Source organism: Malaclemys terrapin, chromosome 9, assembly GCF_027887155.1.
Source record: "Malaclemys terrapin pileata isolate rMalTer1 chromosome 9, rMalTer1.hap1, whole genome shotgun sequence".
Lineage (NCBI taxonomy): Eukaryota > Metazoa > Chordata > Testudines > Emydidae > Malaclemys > Malaclemys terrapin.
Window position 1 is genome coordinate 90,537,290 of NC_071513.1, and position 22,287 is coordinate 90,559,576.

A 22,287-nucleotide genomic window follows, 5' to 3' on the forward strand; every position below is an offset into this window, starting at 1 on the left:
ATCTCCATTTGTTAAACAGGGTTCATAATACTTTGCTATCTCAGAGGGGACTGTGCAGATAAATTCATAAATCATTGTGAGGGGCTCAGATACTATGATCAGGGCCACAGAATAGCTGATAAAGATAGAATGAGAATTGAGGGAGTGCCATGCCTCACAGCAGGCACTCAACATATTCGAGGATCGGGCCCTTGAGCATTGTTCTGTTGTGGTTTTGGAAGATGAAAAGCATGTACAGTTACTATAGCAACTACAGTAGGCCTGATCTGGCTGTCACTGAACTCAGTGGGAGTTTTGCTGCTGAGTTCAATGGGAGTAGGATCAGGCCCATTAATTTAAGTGCAATGCTGAGAATTTGATCTCTCCCAGTAAATAACTTTCCAATTGGCCTTATGAAATACTGATTTTCAGAGTCAATGAATCATCCAAAGTTGTGACTGAGCTTCTGGACCACTCACTGAACTCAGAAAGATGGAATATTGGCACCACCACACCAGAAGCAATAGGAATAGGAAGGTCAGTGCAATATTACATGGTTCTCAAACTCTTCCACAATGCAGACCACATCTTAGCGGAGAGTGTCATACAGTCCTCTCTCTTCCCATTCACGTGCCTGTGACTATAACGACTAACATTGCCTACATGGAAAATAAAATCAGTGAAGTATTGATGTATTTTTAACTTAAAATTCTCAGTGAGGAGCCTAGACAGTGAAGCACATGGCAGCAAGAAGGAGGAGCTGGCCCATGTGACCTGCCAACTCTCCAAAGACTACCAGCAGGTGGCCAGTGGACTGTCAGTGGTCCATGGACCAATTTGGGAACTATTGTGCATCAAGGTAAAATTATGATTTCCTGAGGAGAAAAACATTTTGCAATTTCACAGCCTTGCCCTTATAAATTTGGTCTCTTACATAAGTCTTGGGATGTCACTGACAGGCACTGTCCCATCGTGCGTTTCACTTTCACCATCCTCCTCTTCCTCTTCACTGCTTTCTGATTCCTCGCTGGAGGAAGAGTAGTCAGTCACCTTTTTCAGAGGGCGATTGGTCTCTTCGATACGCAGTTCCCTCAACTCTTTGGCTAACGCAGTCAGGTCCTAAGGGGAGGCCAAAAAAATTAAAAGCCAACGTGAATTGTATTTAAAGCAAGAAAAGTGTCACACATATCTCTTCGAAAGCCAATGCTACAGCACGAGCAACAAGAAATAGCATAACAGAATTATCACAAACATCAAACAAACATAAAACAATGTTTGTAGCGTGTAGCATTTATTAAACAAAATGAAACTGACTTTATGCTTGTTGAAAATCAATAGCCAACCTATGTTTTAATATGTTTGTATGTATGTGTGTGTGTGTGTGTGTGTGTGTGTGTATATATATATATAAACACATATGTATATACACGTCAAAATTATATTTGTTGAAAAGGTGATGTTCAGTCACCATCATAGTAAACTGGAAAACAATGTTATTTCACAGGGAGAGTGCTGCAGGAGAAATTCTCCAAACCTGTTTTCTTCTGAGCCTCTCAAAGACACACCATAATGGTATTTGCTCTGTTATAAATGCCGTTGGAAAGAAAGCAATGGTCGCATTTCCGACAGAATGGTGCAATCCCCAGGGCAAGATCTGTTTCAATTACCAGTCTGAGCTGGCAGGAAGTTGCCGGGAAGCAGTGACACAGCATCAGAGTCAAACTGCTCAGCTCACTGCAGCACCAAGTTTGATGAAGTTTTTGAGTCATGGCTCTGAGTCAACCACAACAATTACAAAAAAAGCCCTCAGCAGAAATAGCTTAAACACTTTATGTGAAATGTGCAATACTGTACCTCCTAGCCTGAAAATTAAGAAAAAAATGAAAAAGAAGTAGAAGTCATAAAAATAAATAAATAAAAGAGCCATTTTTCAGTTTACCATGACTTTGATGAAACCTTAGACCTGACAGTTATGTAAAATAGACAGTTACTTAAGTACAAGGGACATTGCAGGCACCGTGTAGAAAATAGACTTTTTATTATCTTACATGCTTTTATAGCAATGCAGGGGGAAGCAGTAGGGCAAAAAAAAAAAAAAAAAAAGTATGAGAGCTCTAATTAGAATGGGTTAGAGTATTCTATTGCACAAAGCATGCACATGACAAACAACGTATTGCAATTGTCAGTCTTACCATTTCTCCCTATATTAGTGACCGATGTAGCCATCAGTGCATTCGGTCAGAGATAAAGGATTAGGGAGAAAGAAACTCATTGAAAAATACTAAATTCCACAGTTTTCTTATGGCCATATTCTCTCTCTACTGCATTCCACAAATCTCCAGTATACTGTTCCAGCAGAGTGACTAGGATAACAATATTAATTACAATTGTACAGGGAGGTCTTAAAATTTACCCCTTGGCAGCAGAGGAAAAAAATATGAAAAACATATAATTGAGACTGAAAATCCAGCCTATTTTTAATAGAGAAGCAGTAATATTTTGTAGAGCAAATTTTACTTTAGTTGTTTGTTATTCCTGGCTTAAGGACGTAATAAACTCTTTGGGCATCATTCGGATTAGAAACTCAAAATGAAGCCCTCACAGCATTAAGTGAAATAAGTAATCATTCATCCCTAATTCCACACAGATCAACTAAAATGCTTTATTGACATTTAAATTTGCCCTAAAGTCAGACTTAATTGGTGCCTGTTGCAGTGAGAAACCATCAGAAACTATCAATCATTTGAAGGGTAAAAAAGAAACATCATGACTGTTTCACACTTCAAAGGGGATTTTTATTAATATCATGGTTTTAGGTCAGTAGTCTTTATCTCAATGCAATGACTTAGTATGGGGACATGCCTACATGCTGCTCCCAGTTACACCCTATTGATTAGCAGCTGTGACCCCTTTAATTTACTCCCATGCAACCATACCAAATTCATTTGAGGTCAGTGTAACCAAGTTTAGATTTTGGCAGTTCCTATAGAAACACTTCTGGTTTCTGTGGCAGCAAGACATCCACTTCTGGGAAGGGCTTTTTCCTCTCGCACTTTTCTGTGCCTTGCTATCACTAAGCACGTGCAACATGGCCACAGAAAAAACATGAGGATCATTTTTTAGGTCAGTGTATAATTGACATACATCATCTCATCCATGCTTTGAGAAATAGATAAGAACATATTCCATATTAAAGAGCACGGTTAGGGGTTCATGACTAAAAATAGAGGACCATATTCTAGCCCATTAAAGTCAATGGAAAGACTCACTGAGTTCAATGAGCTTTGACCAGGTCCCATAAATGCCAGTCAAGTAAAATGAAATTAAAATTCAAGTTCTGTTTTACAGGAAATAATACCTTGCTTGTCTATAGTGCTTTTTCATTTATAGATCTCCATGCACTTTACAAAGGAGGTTAGTCATTATCCCCATTTTAAAGACAGGAAAACTGAGGCACAGAGAGGGAAAGTGACTTGCCCAAGGTCACCCAGCAGACTAGTGGCAGAGTTTGGAATAGAACCAAGGTCTCCTGAATTCCAGTCTAGTGTTCTATCCATTAGGCAACATTGTTCAGATATGCTACATTTCTCACAAAAACGAAATGTTGCCCGTTCCTTAAGAAAGAATCTTTATTATTACTAAAGAGAGAATATGGTATTTAAGAGTTTATTTCCAATGCCAATAACTTGGTGACTGAAATACAGTCAAATCCATAATCATGACAACTAATTACTCAAGCAGCTTCTATGGCTTGTTTGGTTTTCCTAAACTGATGAAATAAGAATAAATTAAAATTTGAACTATCTAAAGACGTTTTCAGTCTATAGTCAAAAACCAAATCATTTAGTAATCACTTTTCATTGAACTGGTTAGATTTCCCCCAATTTTTTAAAGCAGTATAAAAGAAAATTGCAACACAGCATCTCTTTTAAAGTTGTAATTCTCCCTACCATTTAGGACTAGCACCAATTATTTCCAAGTATCAAGAGACCAGATAAAAACTGGTCTCTATTTTCACACCTGCAATTTCCAAGCAAAGGTAACTGTGCATATTAAATTGCAGCCACATTATCTCTGCCCACAAACTGCAGCAACTAAGAGATTGAAATCTGAGCATGGAACTCTGATTTCTTAGGGCCGTCCGACCATCCCTAAAGACATTGAACAGTAACTTATTCTATTATTAAATTAATCAGGTTGCTCCCAGGGTAAGGTACAACCTCAAGTAATAGTGATGGAATCTAGTGCTTAGAAAACAAGCATGGAACATCTCTCAACTTTAGAAAAGTCTGGGAGTGTTACAATCCTTCAACCAGACACAAAGTGTTGATTAACAAATATATTATCAGTCTGCCATAGCCATCATCAACAGATAGTTAACAAGTATTGTTTAATACCAGCTTAATTAGTTTTTAATATCTAATTTTGAAATTATAGTAGCAATAATACTCTCAGTGTCAGACAAAACCATGAGGTAATCAATATTTTCCAGAGTAGGTTCTGCCGTGGGGTGGTTAATTCTTTGATGCTCTCATTTTCTCTAGATAATCACTTTGTAGAGTTTTACTGATTCATTGCCTCAATCTTGGACCAAAAAACCCCCAATACAACAACTAGAAAGAAAGTGCTCTTTAGCACCAAATATATGTTTGAAATGTTATTACTGAAGGTGACATAACATATGAGATCGCACTACCAGTGCAATTAAATTGCTCTTAATTGCAAAGACTTCTTTAGATTTAATATTTTCTGGAAACAGGTCAGTTCAGTTTCCAGAATCACAAAGCTCATTTAAACCTCATTTTACATTAATGTTGCCCCTATCTGGATATTGATTGAAATGTTTTCATTAGCAAGCTCTCTCATTAAGCAAAATGCATTGCTCTTGTTCAGTCCAAGAGAACTAGCTAGCTGTTTTCTCTTTTATTTCTTCTACTTTTTATAGAAAATCATTTTAGAAAGGGGTCACTTACCACTGTATGTAGAAATGCAAATTATCAGTCCAGTTAACAACAGAGGTTAGTGCATGTTCAAATATTTGTAAGACATATCATAAATACTAGATCAGAAATGTACTACTGACAATACAGTCTTTTCTGTGTACATATTTAAGACTTCAACATTGTTAGATGTACAAATCTGTTTTAATAATATTTACATATGGTAAGAAGTGTAAAATTCATATAACTTAATTTTTGGGTTTAAAAATATGGATGGGCAGCAAAACTGGCACTGCCAAGCCACACTCATTGTAGCAACACTAGCTTTGAGCCTTCTAGATTCAACCCAGTTATCTGAATGCAATTGCACTGTGGTTACTGGTGAAGTGGTGGATAGGTTTGGAAGCCAACATAAAATCTGTTATTAAATATGAAGATCGACACAGCTCAGGTGAACCCAGATCTCATCAGCTATATTAGTGAAATCCACGTGCAGAACCTGGCAAGAAGCAGCCACCTCGCAAACCAGCTCTGAAGATTTGCTGCATTTGCCTGACAACATTGCGTAACTTTGGGCCCGATCTTGCAGGATGCTGAGTGCCTTCAAGTCACACCAAAGTGAAGGGGAGTTGAGTGCACTTAGGCCCTCACAAGAGAACTACTCAGCACATGGCAGGATTTGGCCCTTTATTAGCATTTCTATTTAGTATAAATTCACTCCTACTCTGATGTATTAACTAGAAATATTTTGTGGCATCACAATTACAACTGCATTAAGTGACATCTGTATGTCCAAAAAGCTGCTACTGTGACTGTCCTAGCAGATGAGATGAGATTAGCCACAGAAGGGACAGTGACTGTGCAATCTTCAACCTATACTGCCCACTTATGTACTCTAACCTTGTTCTGCATGGCGCTCCTCTAGGGAGTGCAAGAGAATATCCCAGAATCCACATCCATTGAATCCTTGCTCTTTTCATTCAGGGTGCCAACAAATTGTGGCAATGTTTGGTGAAGTCTTCATCACTCAGAATCAGACAGAGCCAATCAAATCATTGCTCAGGGGCAAAGGACTCCATATTCCACCATCACTTCTGAAATATCTGAGCTCATGCCTACTAACTGTTTTCTAAAGAAGTGGAAGTACCCGTTTTTTTGGTCCTAAAATGAACCCAGGGGAGTTTACACTACCAATAAAACACAAATGGTTTTTCATTCAGCAAATGTGTTTTAACATGTCACCACCAAATTCACTATGATAAACATTGATTTTTTTTTAACCTTGATATTTTTAAAACAAAAATATCTCCCCATGGGAGAAGAAAAGATACTAGGTTAGATGGACCATTGGTCTCACCCAGTATGGCCATTCTTATGTTCTAAAATGAGGTTATCTGAACTGCTATTAAAGAGTGAAACTCTGAGATCCTTACCCACATTGAATAGCAGCTTTGCTCTGTTTACAGTTCCACTGAAATCAATGGGGGGTACCAGTAGAGTAAGGTACTACTCAATATGAGCAAAGACATTGGAATCTGGCCCTGTTTTCTCCCCTTAAGTGTTAATTTGGCACTTTGTCTATACTTGAGATTAGACCCAATGCCAGCCAATGGTATAGCTGCAATCGGTATAGCTGCGCTTGTGTAAACCCCACACGTAGGCAAGAAAAACAGCGATTTGGATCAGCTGTGCTTACCCGAAGCAGGGCAAGCTCAAGTAGTGTAAGTCATTGCTTTCCTTGTCTGCACTTAGGATTTGCCATTCATCAGTGCAAACCCCAAGTATACTCAAGGCCTTAAAAGGTAAAGGGTCAGATTCTTAGTCTGCTAACTACAATGCCAATTGGTACCAGCTGAGAATCTGGCTCATAATATTATAAATTAATATTTCACCTGCGTGCGATTAACCAGCTCCCTAAAGTTATCATGCGACAGCCAGAGCAATGCAATCTCAGAGCATCAGCCCTGGCACACGCTGTCAAAAAGAATGATTGTTATTAGGACATGGCTTCATTTGAAAAGCGGGTAATTCTGCTGTTAGCTAAATTTGTGCTTCCCATTGAAACCAAAGGGGTCACATCGGGTGGAACAGAGCAGAATCTGGCCTTTGCTGCAATCCATTAAGACAGCCTTTGTCAGGGTAAGAAAGTTCCAATCTCAGTTTATTCCCTATAAAATCCACAGAACACTGATAAAGTGATTTGTTCTGCTCATGAAGGTTCACAGTACAGTAGTTCTTGGTTTGGCCTTTGTGCAAGTGCTCTGCAAATGGATTTTGTGAAGCCAAATATACTGAGCAAAATGTATTAACAGATCAATTTCTCCCCCCCCCCACCTTAGATTAGCTCACTGTATCTAAATACCATCTTCCAGATCTGAAATCTGAACCATGCTAGCATTGCCACCTTTTTGAATGTCAGCACTAAGAAAACATGGTTTGATATTAAGCTCTAACTAGTCAACCTTGCAAAGGCATGACCAACTAAGAAAATATATCACTAACCTCATCTATAGCTTTCTTATAGCTCTGGGAGTAAGGGAAGATTAATCAGCGTCAGAGGAAACAGATCGGGACAGGAAAAAGCCAGAGGAAGGGCAAGCAGGTTAGAAATAAAATTAGAATTGTTAGCGCAACGCTGTGAAGTGTAAAGAAAAACAACATCAACAAAACATTAATACACATTAAAAGAGAGAAACAGTGGAAATCCATTTGGTTATTGAGCCCAACGCACTCCGCAGTTTTAAAATACAAACATCAGACATAACATTCAACCAGAGACTTTGGAAGGGTTTTTCATGGGCCTTTGCCAAAAAAGTAATAAAATAAAAGTGCACAGAAATTACTGCCAGTTCTTTCTTAAACTGGGGTGACTAGCAACGGCTGGGTACCAAGCCTTTAAACGCAGCACCCCGCTCCCCCTCTGCAAGGTTGCTTTAGAAATCACCCTAAGTAACACAATGCCAAAGTGTGCTATATGCAAACTCTGGCCCCGATCCATCAAAGCGTAAAATTAAGCTGTGCTGAAGTTCTTCTCTTGCCTGGGGCCATTGTAAACCATGCAATCTCTATGCATGAATAGATCCCATGGACTCTTGCTATACTGCAGATTTAGAGCCTTAAAACTAGTGATGGGACTGCGTTTGCCTCTTTCTACGGGTTCCAAGGCTGCGTGACTGCCATTAATGAAAACATGGCAAATTCCACCGAGGCATAATTTAAGACTCACAGCAGGTCGGCTTGGTCGTGTCACATCCCTGCTGTCCTCCTGTTTCATCTTAGACGGCTCATGAGAGAGCACAGGTGACCCTTCAGGTTTGGCATTTCCTGGGCAAACACAAATCACTGTTGTTAGTGGGAGATCACAGACTTTCACCAGGCAGCAGAATATGCAGAACGACGTTGCGCATCTTTGCACAATGGCTCCTCTAAGAAACCCAATGGCTCCTCTTTCATTTCAGGATCCAGTTCAAAATGATTTTCCATGTTTTTAAAAACACATAATCTAGTCACAGTCTCTCTGTCTCCCTGTTTGAACCCTCTGCTTGTCTAAGAAACGAACCATCAAACAGCACTTTGCACTTCTAGAGCCCCTTCTATCTCACCTCACTCACTCACAACCTCGAACTTGGAGGTAGGCAAATGGTGTTGTCCTCGCTTTACAGAGATTAAGGTTGTGCCACATAGGCAGAGCCCTGTGTGGAGTGATACAGACGTGTCCAGCTGCAGCAAGAGCGTGGGAAAGGATTGTGCTGAGGCACAATCTCACCCCAGCTCCCTGGTCAAGAGAGAGAAAGAGCAAGCAAGATGCACCACCCTGTGGTAGTGAGCCTGTAAAGAATGGGGACAGCCCATGGCCAGTCTCCTTGGGTGGTGACTTGCACCTTCTGGGATGCAGGGAGAGAAAGAGCGCAAGCAATACCTGTGCTCCTGAGCTCACAAACTGAGGTGGTCCCTGGCTCTTGCAATACTCTTAATTAAGGGTCATGGACAGCCTGGCCCTGAGTGACTTGCCCAAGGGCCATAGAGTGACACTGGCAAAGTCAGAAAAGGACCTCCCAGAGCTGTGATTTGATCACAACTCTATGTAGCCTAGCATTGTCACGCCAAACTATCTTGCCGTGGTTTTCACCCCTACAGCATCTGTTGTCTCTTGTTTGGAAAATACTTTCCTGTTTCTCTCTACCTCATCTACCGCTTAGCTGAAAACAGCTCAAATCCTCTCTCCCTCAGCCATCACTTTATTTAATGTGTAACTGTATTACGTGATTCTGTAAAGCCTGTTGCCATGCAGTTTATTTGAAACGGGCTCTCCATGATATAGCTCTATTGCATTGTCCTCTCTCAGTGTAGCAAGAGAATTTATAACTAAATCTAATCCCCATATATGGCACTCAACATTCTTGTCCTTTTTCTATTAAAAAAAACATTCACTCTGCAGAGGAACTGGGCATATGATAAATTAGAAGCACTGTGTTATCTGATATAGCAAGGACGTTATTACTCACAGAATTCCTCGTTAACTAAAAACCAAACACAGAACAATTGCTGATAAATGACTTTTATTGACTACCTAGAGGAGTGATTATTTTAACAAAAGACATGCCAATTTACAGTCAAGGTGGGTGAGGTAATGTCTTTTCTTGGATCAACTTCTGTTGGTGAGAGAGAGACAAGCTTTTGAGCTTACACAGAACTCTTGTTCATACCTGAAGAAGAGCTAAGCTCGAAAGCTTGTCCCTCTCACCAACAGAAGTTGGTCCAATAAAAGATATTACCTCGCCCACCTTGTCTCTCTCATATCCTGGGACCAACGTGGCTCCACAAATATTGCATAAACTTACAGTCAAGTCATAAAAAATTCAAAGCATGGGTGCAGCACTTGTTTTAATGTGCTTTAGTCTGTGGATTTATACTCCAGGACTGTGAGAGAAATACAGATAAACTGGCTGGATATGCTTTGGCAACTGCTAGTGCGATTAGATGGGGGAAAAGAAGCTCTTCAACACCTATACGATGCCAGGAAACAAATCAGCCAGGAATGTAAACCCAGTGTAAACATGGTTCTGTTCTGAAAAACTTTTAAAAGAAATGGCTTAATTCACTTCTCTATGCCCTGGAATGCTCACTGAACACAAATGAAGTAAAACACCCAAAAAAGCTGAATTTGGATCAGAGAAGAAAAAAGTGAATGAGGAATTCATTATATTTCACTACCACAGAATCTCTACCTCTTTCTATAGGAGGATCTTGCAATGATATACATACAGAATATTGGACCAAAACTTGTAGTCACTTTGCCTGCAAAACGCTAAGTCAGGTCTATGAGGGTTTTGGATAATAAATAAATGAAGTTCTGTACAAACACAGTCCCTTTCAGCAGACAATCTGAAAGCACTGTGAAAAGGTGAATAAGTATCATCTCCATGTTAGAAGGGAAGAAACTGAGGTGTAGCAGAACCTAATCTCAGGAAAAAAACAGTTGTCTAAAATCAGGTGCAACTCCATGGCTTCAGTGGATCTATTTAAATCAGCTTTTCACACACGAGATCAGATCAGATCCAGGGAGAGGTTAAGTGACTTGCCAAAGGAGGGGAGAAAGGCTACAGGATCAGGGCCTAAAGAGCAGTTTAAAAAAGAAGTCATCTCACCTCTGACTCTATTACGTTCACTGGAGCCAGCTTGGGAACCAGGCTGGGATCCTCCCTGGGAACTAGGTTGGGAGCTGGGGGTGCTGGAACTGGAGGAGCTGCCACTACTGGTCCTCTGTAGGGGACTTTCAATGATGGGCTCAGTTCTCCTCAGGTCAGGGTTACTATTGCACATCAGAATGAAGGAAAACTGAAGTTAGATGGCGTAACTGTTCTGGAGAGTTGGGAGAAAGTCTTCATTCAGTTGGAAGCAATATAACAGGTTAGTGTTATTAAAGCAGTAGGTCCTTTCAAAGTTGACACGAGAGGATCAGATCTACCATGGTGACATGCAACACAAGATGACAAAACGACTGTGGTAGCTTTAGTACTGTATAATTCTGTGCATTTCAGAGCCTAAGCATTCTGGATAAAATTTTCATTGAAGTGACTTTTCAAGAGTGCCTACGTGACTCAAGAGATTACATCTTGCAAGACAGTGAAGGCTTGACTTCACTACCCGGGAGATCAACGCTGCTGCCATCGATGCAGCGGGTGTCGATATAGCGGGTCTAATGCAGATCTGCTAAATTAATGGCAGAGCGCTCTCCGATCGACTCCAGCACTCCAGTTTCCTGAGAAGATTAAGGTAAGTTGACCGGAGTGTCTCCGGTCAACGCAGCACAGTGAAGACACAGCTTAGGTCGACTTACTGCAATGTCGACTCCAGCTACATTATTCACGTAGCTGGAGTAGCGTAACTTAGCTCTACTTACCCCAGTAGTGAAGACAAGCCCTAAGACTTAGTCTGGTAAGACACTAATGATGCATCTGCACTAGGACAAAAGGTGTGATCTTAACTTGAATTAGGTAACACGTGGTAACTAACACGAGGTAAAATCCAAGCGAAGACAAGGCAATTTGTACTTTTAATGAGCAGATCAAGGCAAATGCTCTGCTCCACCCATAGCCTTTAACTCAACCTGCTATCATGAACGAAAACTGACAACTACTTTGTCTTCACTAGAATTTCACCTCAAGTTAGTTACCTTGTGTTAGCTAACTCAAGTTGAGAACACTCCTTTTTTCCTAGTGAAGACAAGATCCAACTGACTTTAGGCACATTTGAAAAGCAGTTTAGGTGCTTTTGCAAATTCTTCCCTCTATCACTAATTAGTAGTTTCCAGAAACTAAAAGACAACCAGTTGACACAGCAGCCAGGGCCAGATAGAGGGTTTTGCTGTGCTAGGCAAACTGGAATTGGTCACGTCCTCACAGCCCCAACAAACATTTACTGGCTTTAGTATTTTGTTGCCCTAGGAAAAGCCAGGTATGGCAGAGCTAACCCTGATAACATCACCATTCAGTGCCACTGAAGTCAATGGGGCAATGCAAAATTTATATCAACTGGCCTTAACTACAAAAACCAAACAAAATAAAAAACTGCCATTTAAAAGTTATTTAATTTTAAATGGTTAAAAATATTCTGTTTCAAAAAGTAGGTGCTTGCAGATTAGCTATTTTTCCATAATATCTGTTCTGTTGCTAAAATTTGCAGCGTGACTGCAAAGTATATTTGCTGTGCATCAACATTCCCAGATTTTCATGGTCTCATATCTCGGCCATTTCAAATTGCAAGAGGCTGAAACCTGACACATGAGTTGCCAACTTTATCATTTATCTTCTTCTGTCTCACCCTTTCTTGCGAATACATGCAGAGTTTTAAATTAAAAAAAAAATGGTTTTGATTTACAGACACAACCAACATTTCTCCGGGTTTCACGTATCTTTATGAAATTAATCCTCGCCACTTTAATGGCAACAGAAAATATGTTCATGCAGCATTGTACAATACCTTTTTACACAATATTCTGCTAACTGATTTTATTATTCCAAGTCTTTCTATAAATGAGTGGAAGCTTGTTACATGGAGTTCAAGTTGGACCCTGAGTACTGAGAACAACATGTGGCAATACTTCTGCATTATATAATATGTAATCTGGAATCAAAGGCACTGCATAAGCAGCATACGATGTATGTAACACGTGAGATATGAATGATCCTGAATAATTTAGCCAGTGCTCACAACAGCACAAATTGCATTTATTGTGCAAAGTCCCATTGCCATAAATGATTTCTTGGCAGGATCATTTTATTTGAACTTTGTTTTGGATGATTATTATGTAGAATTACTGTCCAGTGTACTTTGATTTTTCACGGGAAGTTATTAAGAAGATAACAGCAATATTAACATGCTTGTGAAGAATGATAGTAGCTTTCTGTGCACAGGGTTGCCAGGTGTCTAGTTGCACAGCTGACCAGACCGTTAAAAGTCCGGTTGGTGGCTCACCGGGCTAATGCAGGCTCCCTGCCTGCCAGGGCTCCGCGCTGCTACCGGAAGCTTTGGCATGTCCACTCCTCCGGCTCCTAGGCACAGGTGCGGAGCCCCCCACCCCAACTGCCAGTGCTGCAGCTCCAATTGGCTGGGAACCACGGCCAATGGGAGCTGCGGGGGTGGCACCTGCCCATGGGGCAGCATGCAGAGCTGCCTGGAAGTGCTTCCATGTAGGAGCCAGAGGTGGGACATGCTGCTGCTTCCGGGAGCTGCTTGAGGTAAGCACTGCCCAGAGCCTGCACTCCTCAACCCCCTGTGTCCCAACCCCCTGCCGCAGCCCTGATCCCCCTCCAGCCCTCTGAACCCCTCAGTCCAAGCCTGAAGCGCCATCCTATGTCCCAAACCCCTCATCCCTAACCCCTCACCCCCAGCTGGCAAGACATATTTCTTTGGCTACCCTAGCACCCACCTTACACCTGAGCCTGCAACACAGAATGCAGTGCTGCTGCTGCAGAGTGAATCAGACCGGCAGGGAAGAAAAGCTTATGCTAAAAGTCATGTACTATTGGCAATTTGGCTGAGACTATCCTACCTAGGACCATCTAGTTTGAAGCCTTTGACCTCATCCTCAGAGGACAAGAAACCTCAAACATTTCCATAATACAAAGATACATGGAATGCAAATATTTATCCTGAGATTTAAGATGGCATTTCATTTGAAGAGATCTGGAGTTCTGCCCACCATACTATCACAATCTGCAAATCAAAGACAAGATCTCACCCGTCTAAGTTCATTCTTTTGCTTCTGCTATGACTGAACTGGTTGCATTTTCTATTGTTTTAAAAAGCCCAGGGCTAGATCCTATAATGTGCTGTCCTGGTGCACAATGGGAAAGGGATAGGAGATTATAGTGAGGATTAGGGGAAGTTAGGGCAGGATCTTTCCTGTGAGTGCTAGGTGTAGGAATGGTTAATAGGCCAACCTGGGTTAAGGGAACTGTCTAGTCCCCAACTACTTGATGTCAGCGGCACATGCTAGCCAGGGACACACACTGTTTCTATAGGAACCATTTACCATAATGGGAATTTTGTCCTTGACTTGAATTTAAGCCAGATCAAACCCTTATTGGACAGCAACAATGCACAGTCCTCCCCCTGCACAGTCCCCTGCACTATTGATGGAGTCCTGTTCTGGCTAGCAGGAATATTGGAGAACGTATCTCTGACCGGCTCTGCTCACCCCTCAGCATCACTGAATTTGACCCTCAGTGTGCAGCAGGAAGGAGCTGAGAAGAGCAAATCCTGCTTCCCCTAGAGTTATGGCAAAATTCCCAGTCAAGTCAATAGCAGTAGCTGAGAGTCCAGAGCATCTTCTGCATCCAGCTAGAAATCTTGCAAAGTCTAAATTTCAACTCAGTAGGATTTTGCACAGTAAGATTTTGCACAGATAATATTAGGAGTCCCAGAGTCCAAATGTTCACAGCCTTTGGTGACGCTGTACAATTCTAATTAATGCAAATCTCATACATCATCGAGCTATGGTGGAGATGCAAAGCGATTGTAGTTTATCAGTAAATCCATGTAAAAGAGAGCAGAGAGTGCTTTAATTATTTTTTAAATTTTGACTAGATTTATTGACAAGACGACTAAGGACTGGACCCTAGGAATTTTGCCATTGATTCCAATGGGGGCCAGTCTGGGGACTAATGTCATTGGTTTGGTGTTTGTTTGTTATGAAAAAAACTCTCTGCTTCCCCCAAATGCAGTACATAGATTGTGGTAATCCATCCATTGAATTCAGTGGGCATTGGCTCATGACCCAGTGTCCCCGCTTCCTTTGTGAAGCTCACAAACCAGGGCACTAGGAAGAAAATTATAAAACTAAGAGACGGATTCATTAATATTTTTCTCCCTTTCCCACATGGCCTTCCGTACCTTGCTCTGATGGGCTGTGATCCTAATCTAGCTCCCAACGCAGTGCCATTCCCAGGGGAGTTCTTTCTAGCTAGTGCTGGGGATATGGAAGTTGTTCGCTGAGGCACCTGAAAGAAAATTTGAAAAAAAGAGTCAAAGCTATTAGGACTGTACAATTGATCTTGGATATTCTCTTCATGCATTTGGGGGAAGATCAGGTTTTGGCAGGTTTTCTAGCTGGATGTGTAATTACTTTTCCACTGAGAGATATGAAATATTTACAGCAGTTATAAAACACAAAGTTCTTGGCACGTACAAAGAATCATAGATGTCTGAGACAGGAAAGACCTGAAAAGTCATTTATTTTATCCCTCGTAAGGCAGGGCCATTTCTGACAGTACAGTCGCCTGAAGTCTAAAAAAAAGTAGGTGTTAATATCAAGCAGTGAGATTTACATAAAACATTAGGTATACACCAAATTTAACAAAAAACGGATTCAAAACAGAACAGTCCTAAAATCTGGACTAATCAGCAAGCTCAATGTAGCAGCTTTTAGAGTTCAGGTAAAAATAAATTACATTGTAATAATACCATAGAGGTAATGCTGCCTAGTGGTCAAAGACAAGGGATGGGAAGACGGAAGGTCCCTGTGTGGAATCCAGGCTGAGCCATTCAACTACCTTGATCAAGTCACATGACTTTTTGGCCTCAGTAATTTCAGCTGTACAATTAGCTGAAAGCCAGACGTCACTGAAAACCAGATGTTCAAATTAGGATGGATCACCTCAGATATCCCAGAACAAACAACATTCCATAGCAAATAAGGGCTTCTGGACTCAGCACCTTTTTACACAAGGCTGGAACCTTGACCTTGACTCACTCCACTGTAATTTAGAGCTCTCTGTGCACCTTTTACACATCAGTATCATAGAGGATGTTATGCAATACTTCGGCCCTATGATAAGAACTAAGGTCATTGCTTACCTGTGGAACTCCCTGCCACAAGATGAGGCAGAAGCTTAGTAGGATTTAAAAAAGGATTAGTCATTGTATTGATAATGGGAAGATCCTCAATTATGTTTGATAGTTAAAAAAAATATTTTAGGCTAAGAAAGAGAGATGTCTTCATGTTTCAGGGCATACCAAGCAATAAGTGGTTAGATTAAGAAGAAACCTCCTCCATGGATAGATTATTCCCTAATTGTCTTTTTTGAGCTTCTTGCACCTTCTTCTAGAGCATCTGGTTTTGAAAACTGTCAGACACAAGGCACTGGACCACAAAGGCCTATTATCCAATCAGGTATGACAACCAAAAGGCTGTTAGCTTTTATTCATGTCCCAGTAATGTCTCCAGCAAATACTAGGTAACCAAGGAAACAGCTTGCCCTGGCTCAGCGAAAAGAAATGGGTATCAATAGCATATTGCAGACACTGTGGCCTATCTCACAAGCTCTAACAATATTCTCACATACTGTTTGAACAGAGGGCCGATAAGACTGTCCTTAAGAGACTCTGCAAGTGAGAACTCTTGGAGGACAGCAATTACCCTTCTTAATCTTTCGGTAGACAATGAATGAAGACAATTCAAAGCAACTCCTATCCATCCCTGCCAAGTCCTCCAGAAGAGTCGGCAGCACTTCCCAATTGCAGTAGTATTGAAGGACACTGATAGGATGATCAGGCAGCCCACCCTTCTCCATTATGCTGAGTAGAACATGCAACAGCCACTATTACTCTCCTGTGCCAGGTCTGAATCTCAACTGATTGAATTCCAAAAACACTGGAGGGGAGCAGATGTTGCCAGAGTTGGGCAGCTGACATCTTCTGAATCACGTTAGTAAGGAAAGGCGAGACACTGCATGGTACCTGGTCAGAGCATTAGCATCAAGAGATGTGTTTTCACCAAAGAATTATCATATTTAAAAATTACTGCCAGCTTACACACCCCCTGGGGTAAGCGCTAATGGAGCCTCTCAATAAGATGGTAGCCAAAAGTGTAAACAGTATTATGTGCTGACACAATACATGATGGCTCCCATACAGATACACCTCTACCCCGATATAACGCAACCCGATATAACACGAACTCAGATATAATGTGGTAAAGCAGCGCTCCAGGGGGGTGGAGCTGCGCACTCCGGCGGATCAAAGCAAGTTCAATATAACGCGGTTTCACCTATAACGCGGCAAGATTTTTTGGCTCCCGAGGACAGCGTTATCTCGGGGTAGAGGTGTACTTTATTTTGAAATGCAAGTTGCTTATTTGCTGGAGCACAGCAAAACTGCATTTAAATCATGGAAAAATATTGTTTACTTCAATGTCTCTAATCAATTTACAATACCTTTTTCTTTGTATATATGCTCCTGAGCCGAGAGCTGATTTCATTTCAGGAAAATTTTTAACAGCAAAGTTATAATTCATTCCCCCACCCCCAACCCCTTGCAAAAAAGCTTATGAACAATGCAGTTGAAATAGTGTAATAGAAGAGCCTTAATTAAAGAGGTACTGCCAGATGCTGCCGTAATGTCATTGAAGGTATAAAGCTGTGGAGCCCTTACAAATCTTCCATCAGGTATTGATTACAACTGGAGGCAGGACACTGAACTAGAAGGACCAAAGGTCTGAGTATGACAAATTTTATGTTCCTACATAATTCAATTTAATTAGAAAGCATTTTTTTCCCAAGGAGAATAGATGTTGATTTGTTCTGGATTCAACCTGGGCTTGAGACTTTTCTTTGCAGTATATCACAAGACTTACACATATAGTGGTAATAAGAAAAAAACTGCATACCAGCTGAGGGCCAAACCTGCAAACTGCTGAACATCTCTAAAGTCGTGAGCACCCTCGGGCTTAGCACTACGCAGGAGATGCTCTGCACTGCACAGGACCAGTCCCTGAATTTAACAGGATGTGAACTCCACCGGTTCAGAAAGAAGCCCCAAAATTCTGTCCCCTGCATTGCAGCGCTGAGCAGTGCTGAGGGGATGAGCTCTGAGATTGCCTCTTTCAAGCTTTCGAAGTTAGGAGCAATACAAATGTTACCTTTGGTGGAACGTCCTCCTCCTGTCGTAACCAAGAACTTCGATCAAACTTTTCAATGCGAGGGGGGAGAGGAGGGTTTTCTGAGGTGGGGTCCGAGTTCTGCCTTGGCATCTCAGTGCGGTGAGAGGTCACCGTCAGAGCCTCCTGAAACCCAGCCATTCCCTTTGTGGGTTGTTCGTGCAGTGACTGAGAGCCAGACAAGGAGGTTCCTTGGGATTTCACACTGACCAGATGTGGAATCTAAGCACCAAGTCAAAACAAAACCATCAGCATAAAATGTTTAAAAAAAAATTTAAAAAATCTCAATAGTTCTAATGTATTTAAAAAAAAAAACCACCTTGATTTGAAATCTGCACTGTGTTTTGGTTTCAGGCCTTTCTGGCTTCTTATACAAACTCCATATGAAAACTTTCTTAAAAGAACATTAAGGTTGCATAGTTCAGCATTCTAAAGTCAGGAAATGCCAAAGTTTGGGTTGCACATGTAACCTTTACTCGGACTACTTTTGCATATGCATGACAATAGTCTTTATATGCATGATCACATATTATTTCTCAAATAATACAATATACATATGTCATGTATTTTTTCTATAACCTCAAATACACAAGGAAGCACAATGAAGGTTGCATTAGAAACCCTAACTTGGCATTCCTGTTTTTTTAAGTTCTTAGCCATGCAACTTTAACATTACCCTGATGATTTTGGTATGAAATTTCCTAGGGTTTTTAATAAAAAAAAAATAAAGAAAAAATGACGGAAAAAATAAATGTGAAGAAACAGCTTCAGTCTCCAGGAAGTCTGAAGCACTGATGGCTTTAAAAAATAACAACAAAAAAGCAATAATGGTGTGAACCTCCACAGTCCAATAGTATCCTGTCCAATAGCCCTAAGGATTCTCTCTCTTGCAAGCCTTAGGAGCGCTACAGTTAGGATGGCACTTGTACCTCATCCATCGGAGAATACTTAGGTTACATCAGGTCAACGCTGCTTCCCAAAAACCTTATAAAAGTGCAAATGCCCTTGCTAAACCCCTTCACACTTACAAGATCTGGAGGGATTTAGCCAAGGGCTCCTTTGATACAGCATAAAATGGCATCTTCTATTACCAGTGTAAATAACAAATTTACACAAGTATTTATATGGGGTTTTGTGCGTGAAATGATAAAGTCTTTCAATAACATCTTAGTAATGGAAAAAGTCTATATATGAAACTGTTTGACAATGAATGCCAGTCACTTTTTAAAAAAAGCATAAGGTTTGGAAACTTTTAAAGGAGGCAGGTGAAGTATATTTAATTTCTGTCAGTTAAAAGACTAAGGTGAGATGGGATGTTTATTGTTTGTTTAATTCTGGACTCCATCTGAAAAAAATAAAATGCTGCAAGGCCTTCCTCACATAGCAAGTTAAAGTTCACATCGCACTGCTGATTCACCAGGTGGTACTAAAGACTTTAGCAGAGGCAGATACCACGTGGATGAAGTTCAGTTAATTTGTGGATTTTCCTGTAGAAACCACATACAAACTTGGGGCAAAGATTTTATATCCAGTGCTGGCAGCAGACACACTCTTGGAGCCCTCACACCACAGGAGTTGTGCCTGCATTTCTGGGCCCAGTCTCTACAGCCTTATGATGTCTTGTGAAAGTGTATTTTTGGATCTTGGGGTCAGGCTTTTCCAGATGTATGATTGTGATTGACTTTAACTGAATGTTTAAAAAATTTTTTTGAAGAAAAAGAAGCAAAATCTTTTTCTGATAACCCTAAACATCGAGTCATACTAGGCCTACTGTACCAGGTGGTTTCACTTTGGGAAAAGTGTCTCAACAGAAACAAAGGAACTGTCATACTGGAGCAGACCAATGGTTCACCAAAGTCCTTCAACTTGTCTCCAACAGCAGCCAATACCTGATGCTTCAAAGGAAGGAAAAAAACATCATAACGTACCTACCAGTGCTGTTATACTATGGAGGGGAGAAGAAAGAACACAACCTTGTCTTCAACTAATGATCATACTTGGCAGCATGAGAGCTGTAATCCTTTTATTTTTATTCCATCTAGTGTAAATGCAGATGCTGCTCTTATTCACAAACAAATCTAGACCTGAGAAACCCACGTGTTGAGAAATTCTTTCCTTTTAATCCACAAATGTTGTGGTTCTCTTACCAGAACCACCAGCCTCTTAGTGTAATTAAACTTGCAGGGACCTAGGACCAAAGTACCATACCTGTGGATCCACTGGTCTGAGCATGGGTGGTGTCCGAGCTGGCTGCACGCCACTAATGCTAAAGGACTCTGAACGAGGAGGCAGGTTTGGATCAGATATCCTGTTAGCCACTTTGTGAGGCATTGCTGGGGAGCTTTGCCGGTTGAGTCGAGAACGTTCCTCTACCTGAGGCAACACAACAGGAGAATCAATGAACACAAGTTGCTTCACTTCCCCGCAATTCTACACCCAAGTCACCTGTATAGCCATTTTCCTGTATTTCTAATCAGTACATTGTTTCATGCACCTCTTTCATACCCATTAACACTACGCATCAGATGCTTGGATTCAATAAGGACTTCCATACTAGGGCAAACTTGAAAAGGAAAATGTTTAAACCATGTTCCCTTTTCTGCATTTCCTTGCTATCAATGCAGATCCATGGGGTGAAAAGTGGCAATTTCAGAAGCAGTAATTTTGGAGCTCCAGACAAAAGGAGGCTGGGAGTGGGATGGGGGATGCTAGAAGCTGCCTAGCCTCCCGGTGGGTTGCAACAGAGCACACCCAGCAGGAAACTATAGACAGGAATGGGCATTGCAGCTGAGTCGGAAAGAAAGATGGAAAGAAAGACGACACGCTGAGAGGGTGGGTGGGGTGAAGAAGAGGTACAAAAGAAAAGGTGCCAAAAAAAGAAGCGTGGCAAAGGAGATCCGCCTTTAAATAAAATCAATCTAGAGAAAATGTAATGTGTGCACTCTCCCTTCTTTCTGTCCTTTCCATATTTTGGTCTAGTCAGTTGATTCTTTTCTCCTGCTCTTCCCACTGCCTAACCTGGTTCATCTGAAGGCACCAGCTCCTCGACACTGACTAGGGGCTCTATTTCTGGCAGGACAGATTTCCTACATCTCTCTTGTGTTTTCCCTTTCTCATCTACTTTCTCTCTTGTGCTGCTTCCATGCTCCAGTTTTCTCCATCCCTTGGTCTACTTCTCTTCGCCACCCTTCTTTTACCTCTCTTACTCTTCTTTTCCTTTCTCTCTTTAGATTCCTTCCCCTCTCCGGGGTCTACCTTTCAGCCCCCAGTTGCTTTCTGTAGCACAAGCAGAGCACAGAGTAGAGCTGCTGGACAGTCTGGAGGCAGCAGAAGAAAACTCTCAACATTGTAGGCAATATTAGCGGGAAGCATAGTGGTGCTGTTCTCAGGAGAGGTAAAATAAATAATAATAATAATAATAATAAGATAAAAAAGGATCTTCCCAAAAGCCATTAGTCCTTTGTCTGTCACTTTATACTTGAGTCTCATTTGGCTCATGTCCCTTGTTGGGTAGAAGTTCTGAGCTTGGCCAATGTGATGTGTGACAAAGTTCCTCCTCTATCTTGGTGGATCCTGTGCTTATTGGCAGATTTTCTTGCCTCAGAGATTCACCATATGGGTTGGGGAACAGCCCAGAGACCTTCCCCTCTGGAAGAACCCACAGTCCAGGTCAATTGGGAGGTTTGGGGGGAACCTGGGCCTGCCCTCTACTCCGGGTTCCAGCCCAGGGCCCTGTGGACTGCAGCTGTCTATAGTGCCGCCTATAACAGCTGCATGACAGCTACAACTCCCTGGGCTACTTCCCCATGGCCTCCTCCAAACACCTTCCTCCTGGTGTCTGATAATGCTTGTGCTCCTCAGTCCTCCAGCAGCACACACTCTCAGCTCCTTGCACCTCTTGCTCCCAGCTCCTCACACTCCCACCACAAACTGAACTGAGCTCCTTTTAAAACCCAGGTGCCCTGATTATCCTGCCTTAATTGATTCTAGCAGCTTCTTCTTAATTGGCTCCAGGTGTCCTAATTAGCCTGCCTGCCTTAACTGGTTCTAGCAGGTTCCTGATTACTCTAGTGCAGCCCCTGCTCTGGTCACTCAGGGAACAGAAAACTACTCATCCAGTGACCAGTATATTTGCCCTCTACCAGACTCCTATACCCCACTGGTCTGGGTCTGTCATAGATGCCAATGGAGCACCATTCTGCCTCATGAATAAGCATCCAAATTCTGAACTGGCCCCACTCCATTTTTTGCCAAATTGAGAAAGCAGGTTGTTTAAAGTCAGTGGAGCTGTACCAGCCCACACCCACACCCACAGAGAACTTGGCCCTCTACATACAAATGTCTTCCCCAATATACAAGTCCTTTTTCAATTTTAACAGAATCAAACTCATGCGAAACCCAACAGCTTATCCCTTCCCCAGAGCCTAA

At 41.5% G+C, this 22,287-nt stretch overlaps 1 protein-coding gene across 9 annotated transcripts in view; it reads right to left on the reverse strand.

Moving 5' to 3' along the window:
* Nucleotides 1-22,287, reverse strand: part of TNIK (TRAF2 and NCK interacting kinase) — a 313,537-nt gene that overhangs the window by 31,865 nt on the left and 259,385 nt on the right. For 7 of the 9 annotated variants that reach the window (XM_054040025.1, XM_054040031.1, XM_054040026.1 and 4 more), the window contains 6 exons: nucleotides 20,068-20,232; nucleotides 17,842-18,081; nucleotides 14,817-14,923; nucleotides 10,568-10,731; nucleotides 8,146-8,243; nucleotides 914-1,098 (listed from right to left, as the gene is read on the reverse strand). In XM_054040025.1, coding sequence (XP_053896000.1) covers nucleotides 914-1,098; nucleotides 8,146-8,243; nucleotides 10,568-10,731; nucleotides 14,817-14,923; nucleotides 17,842-18,081; nucleotides 20,068-20,232 — 959 coding nt within the window. Of the gene's footprint in view, nucleotides 1-913; nucleotides 1,099-2,845; nucleotides 2,849-7,421; nucleotides 7,446-8,145; nucleotides 8,244-10,567; nucleotides 10,732-14,816; nucleotides 14,924-17,841; nucleotides 18,082-20,067; nucleotides 20,233-22,287 lie in introns of all 9 variants that reach the window. The other 2 variants (XM_054040032.1, XM_054040029.1) reach the window with 2 other exon arrangements.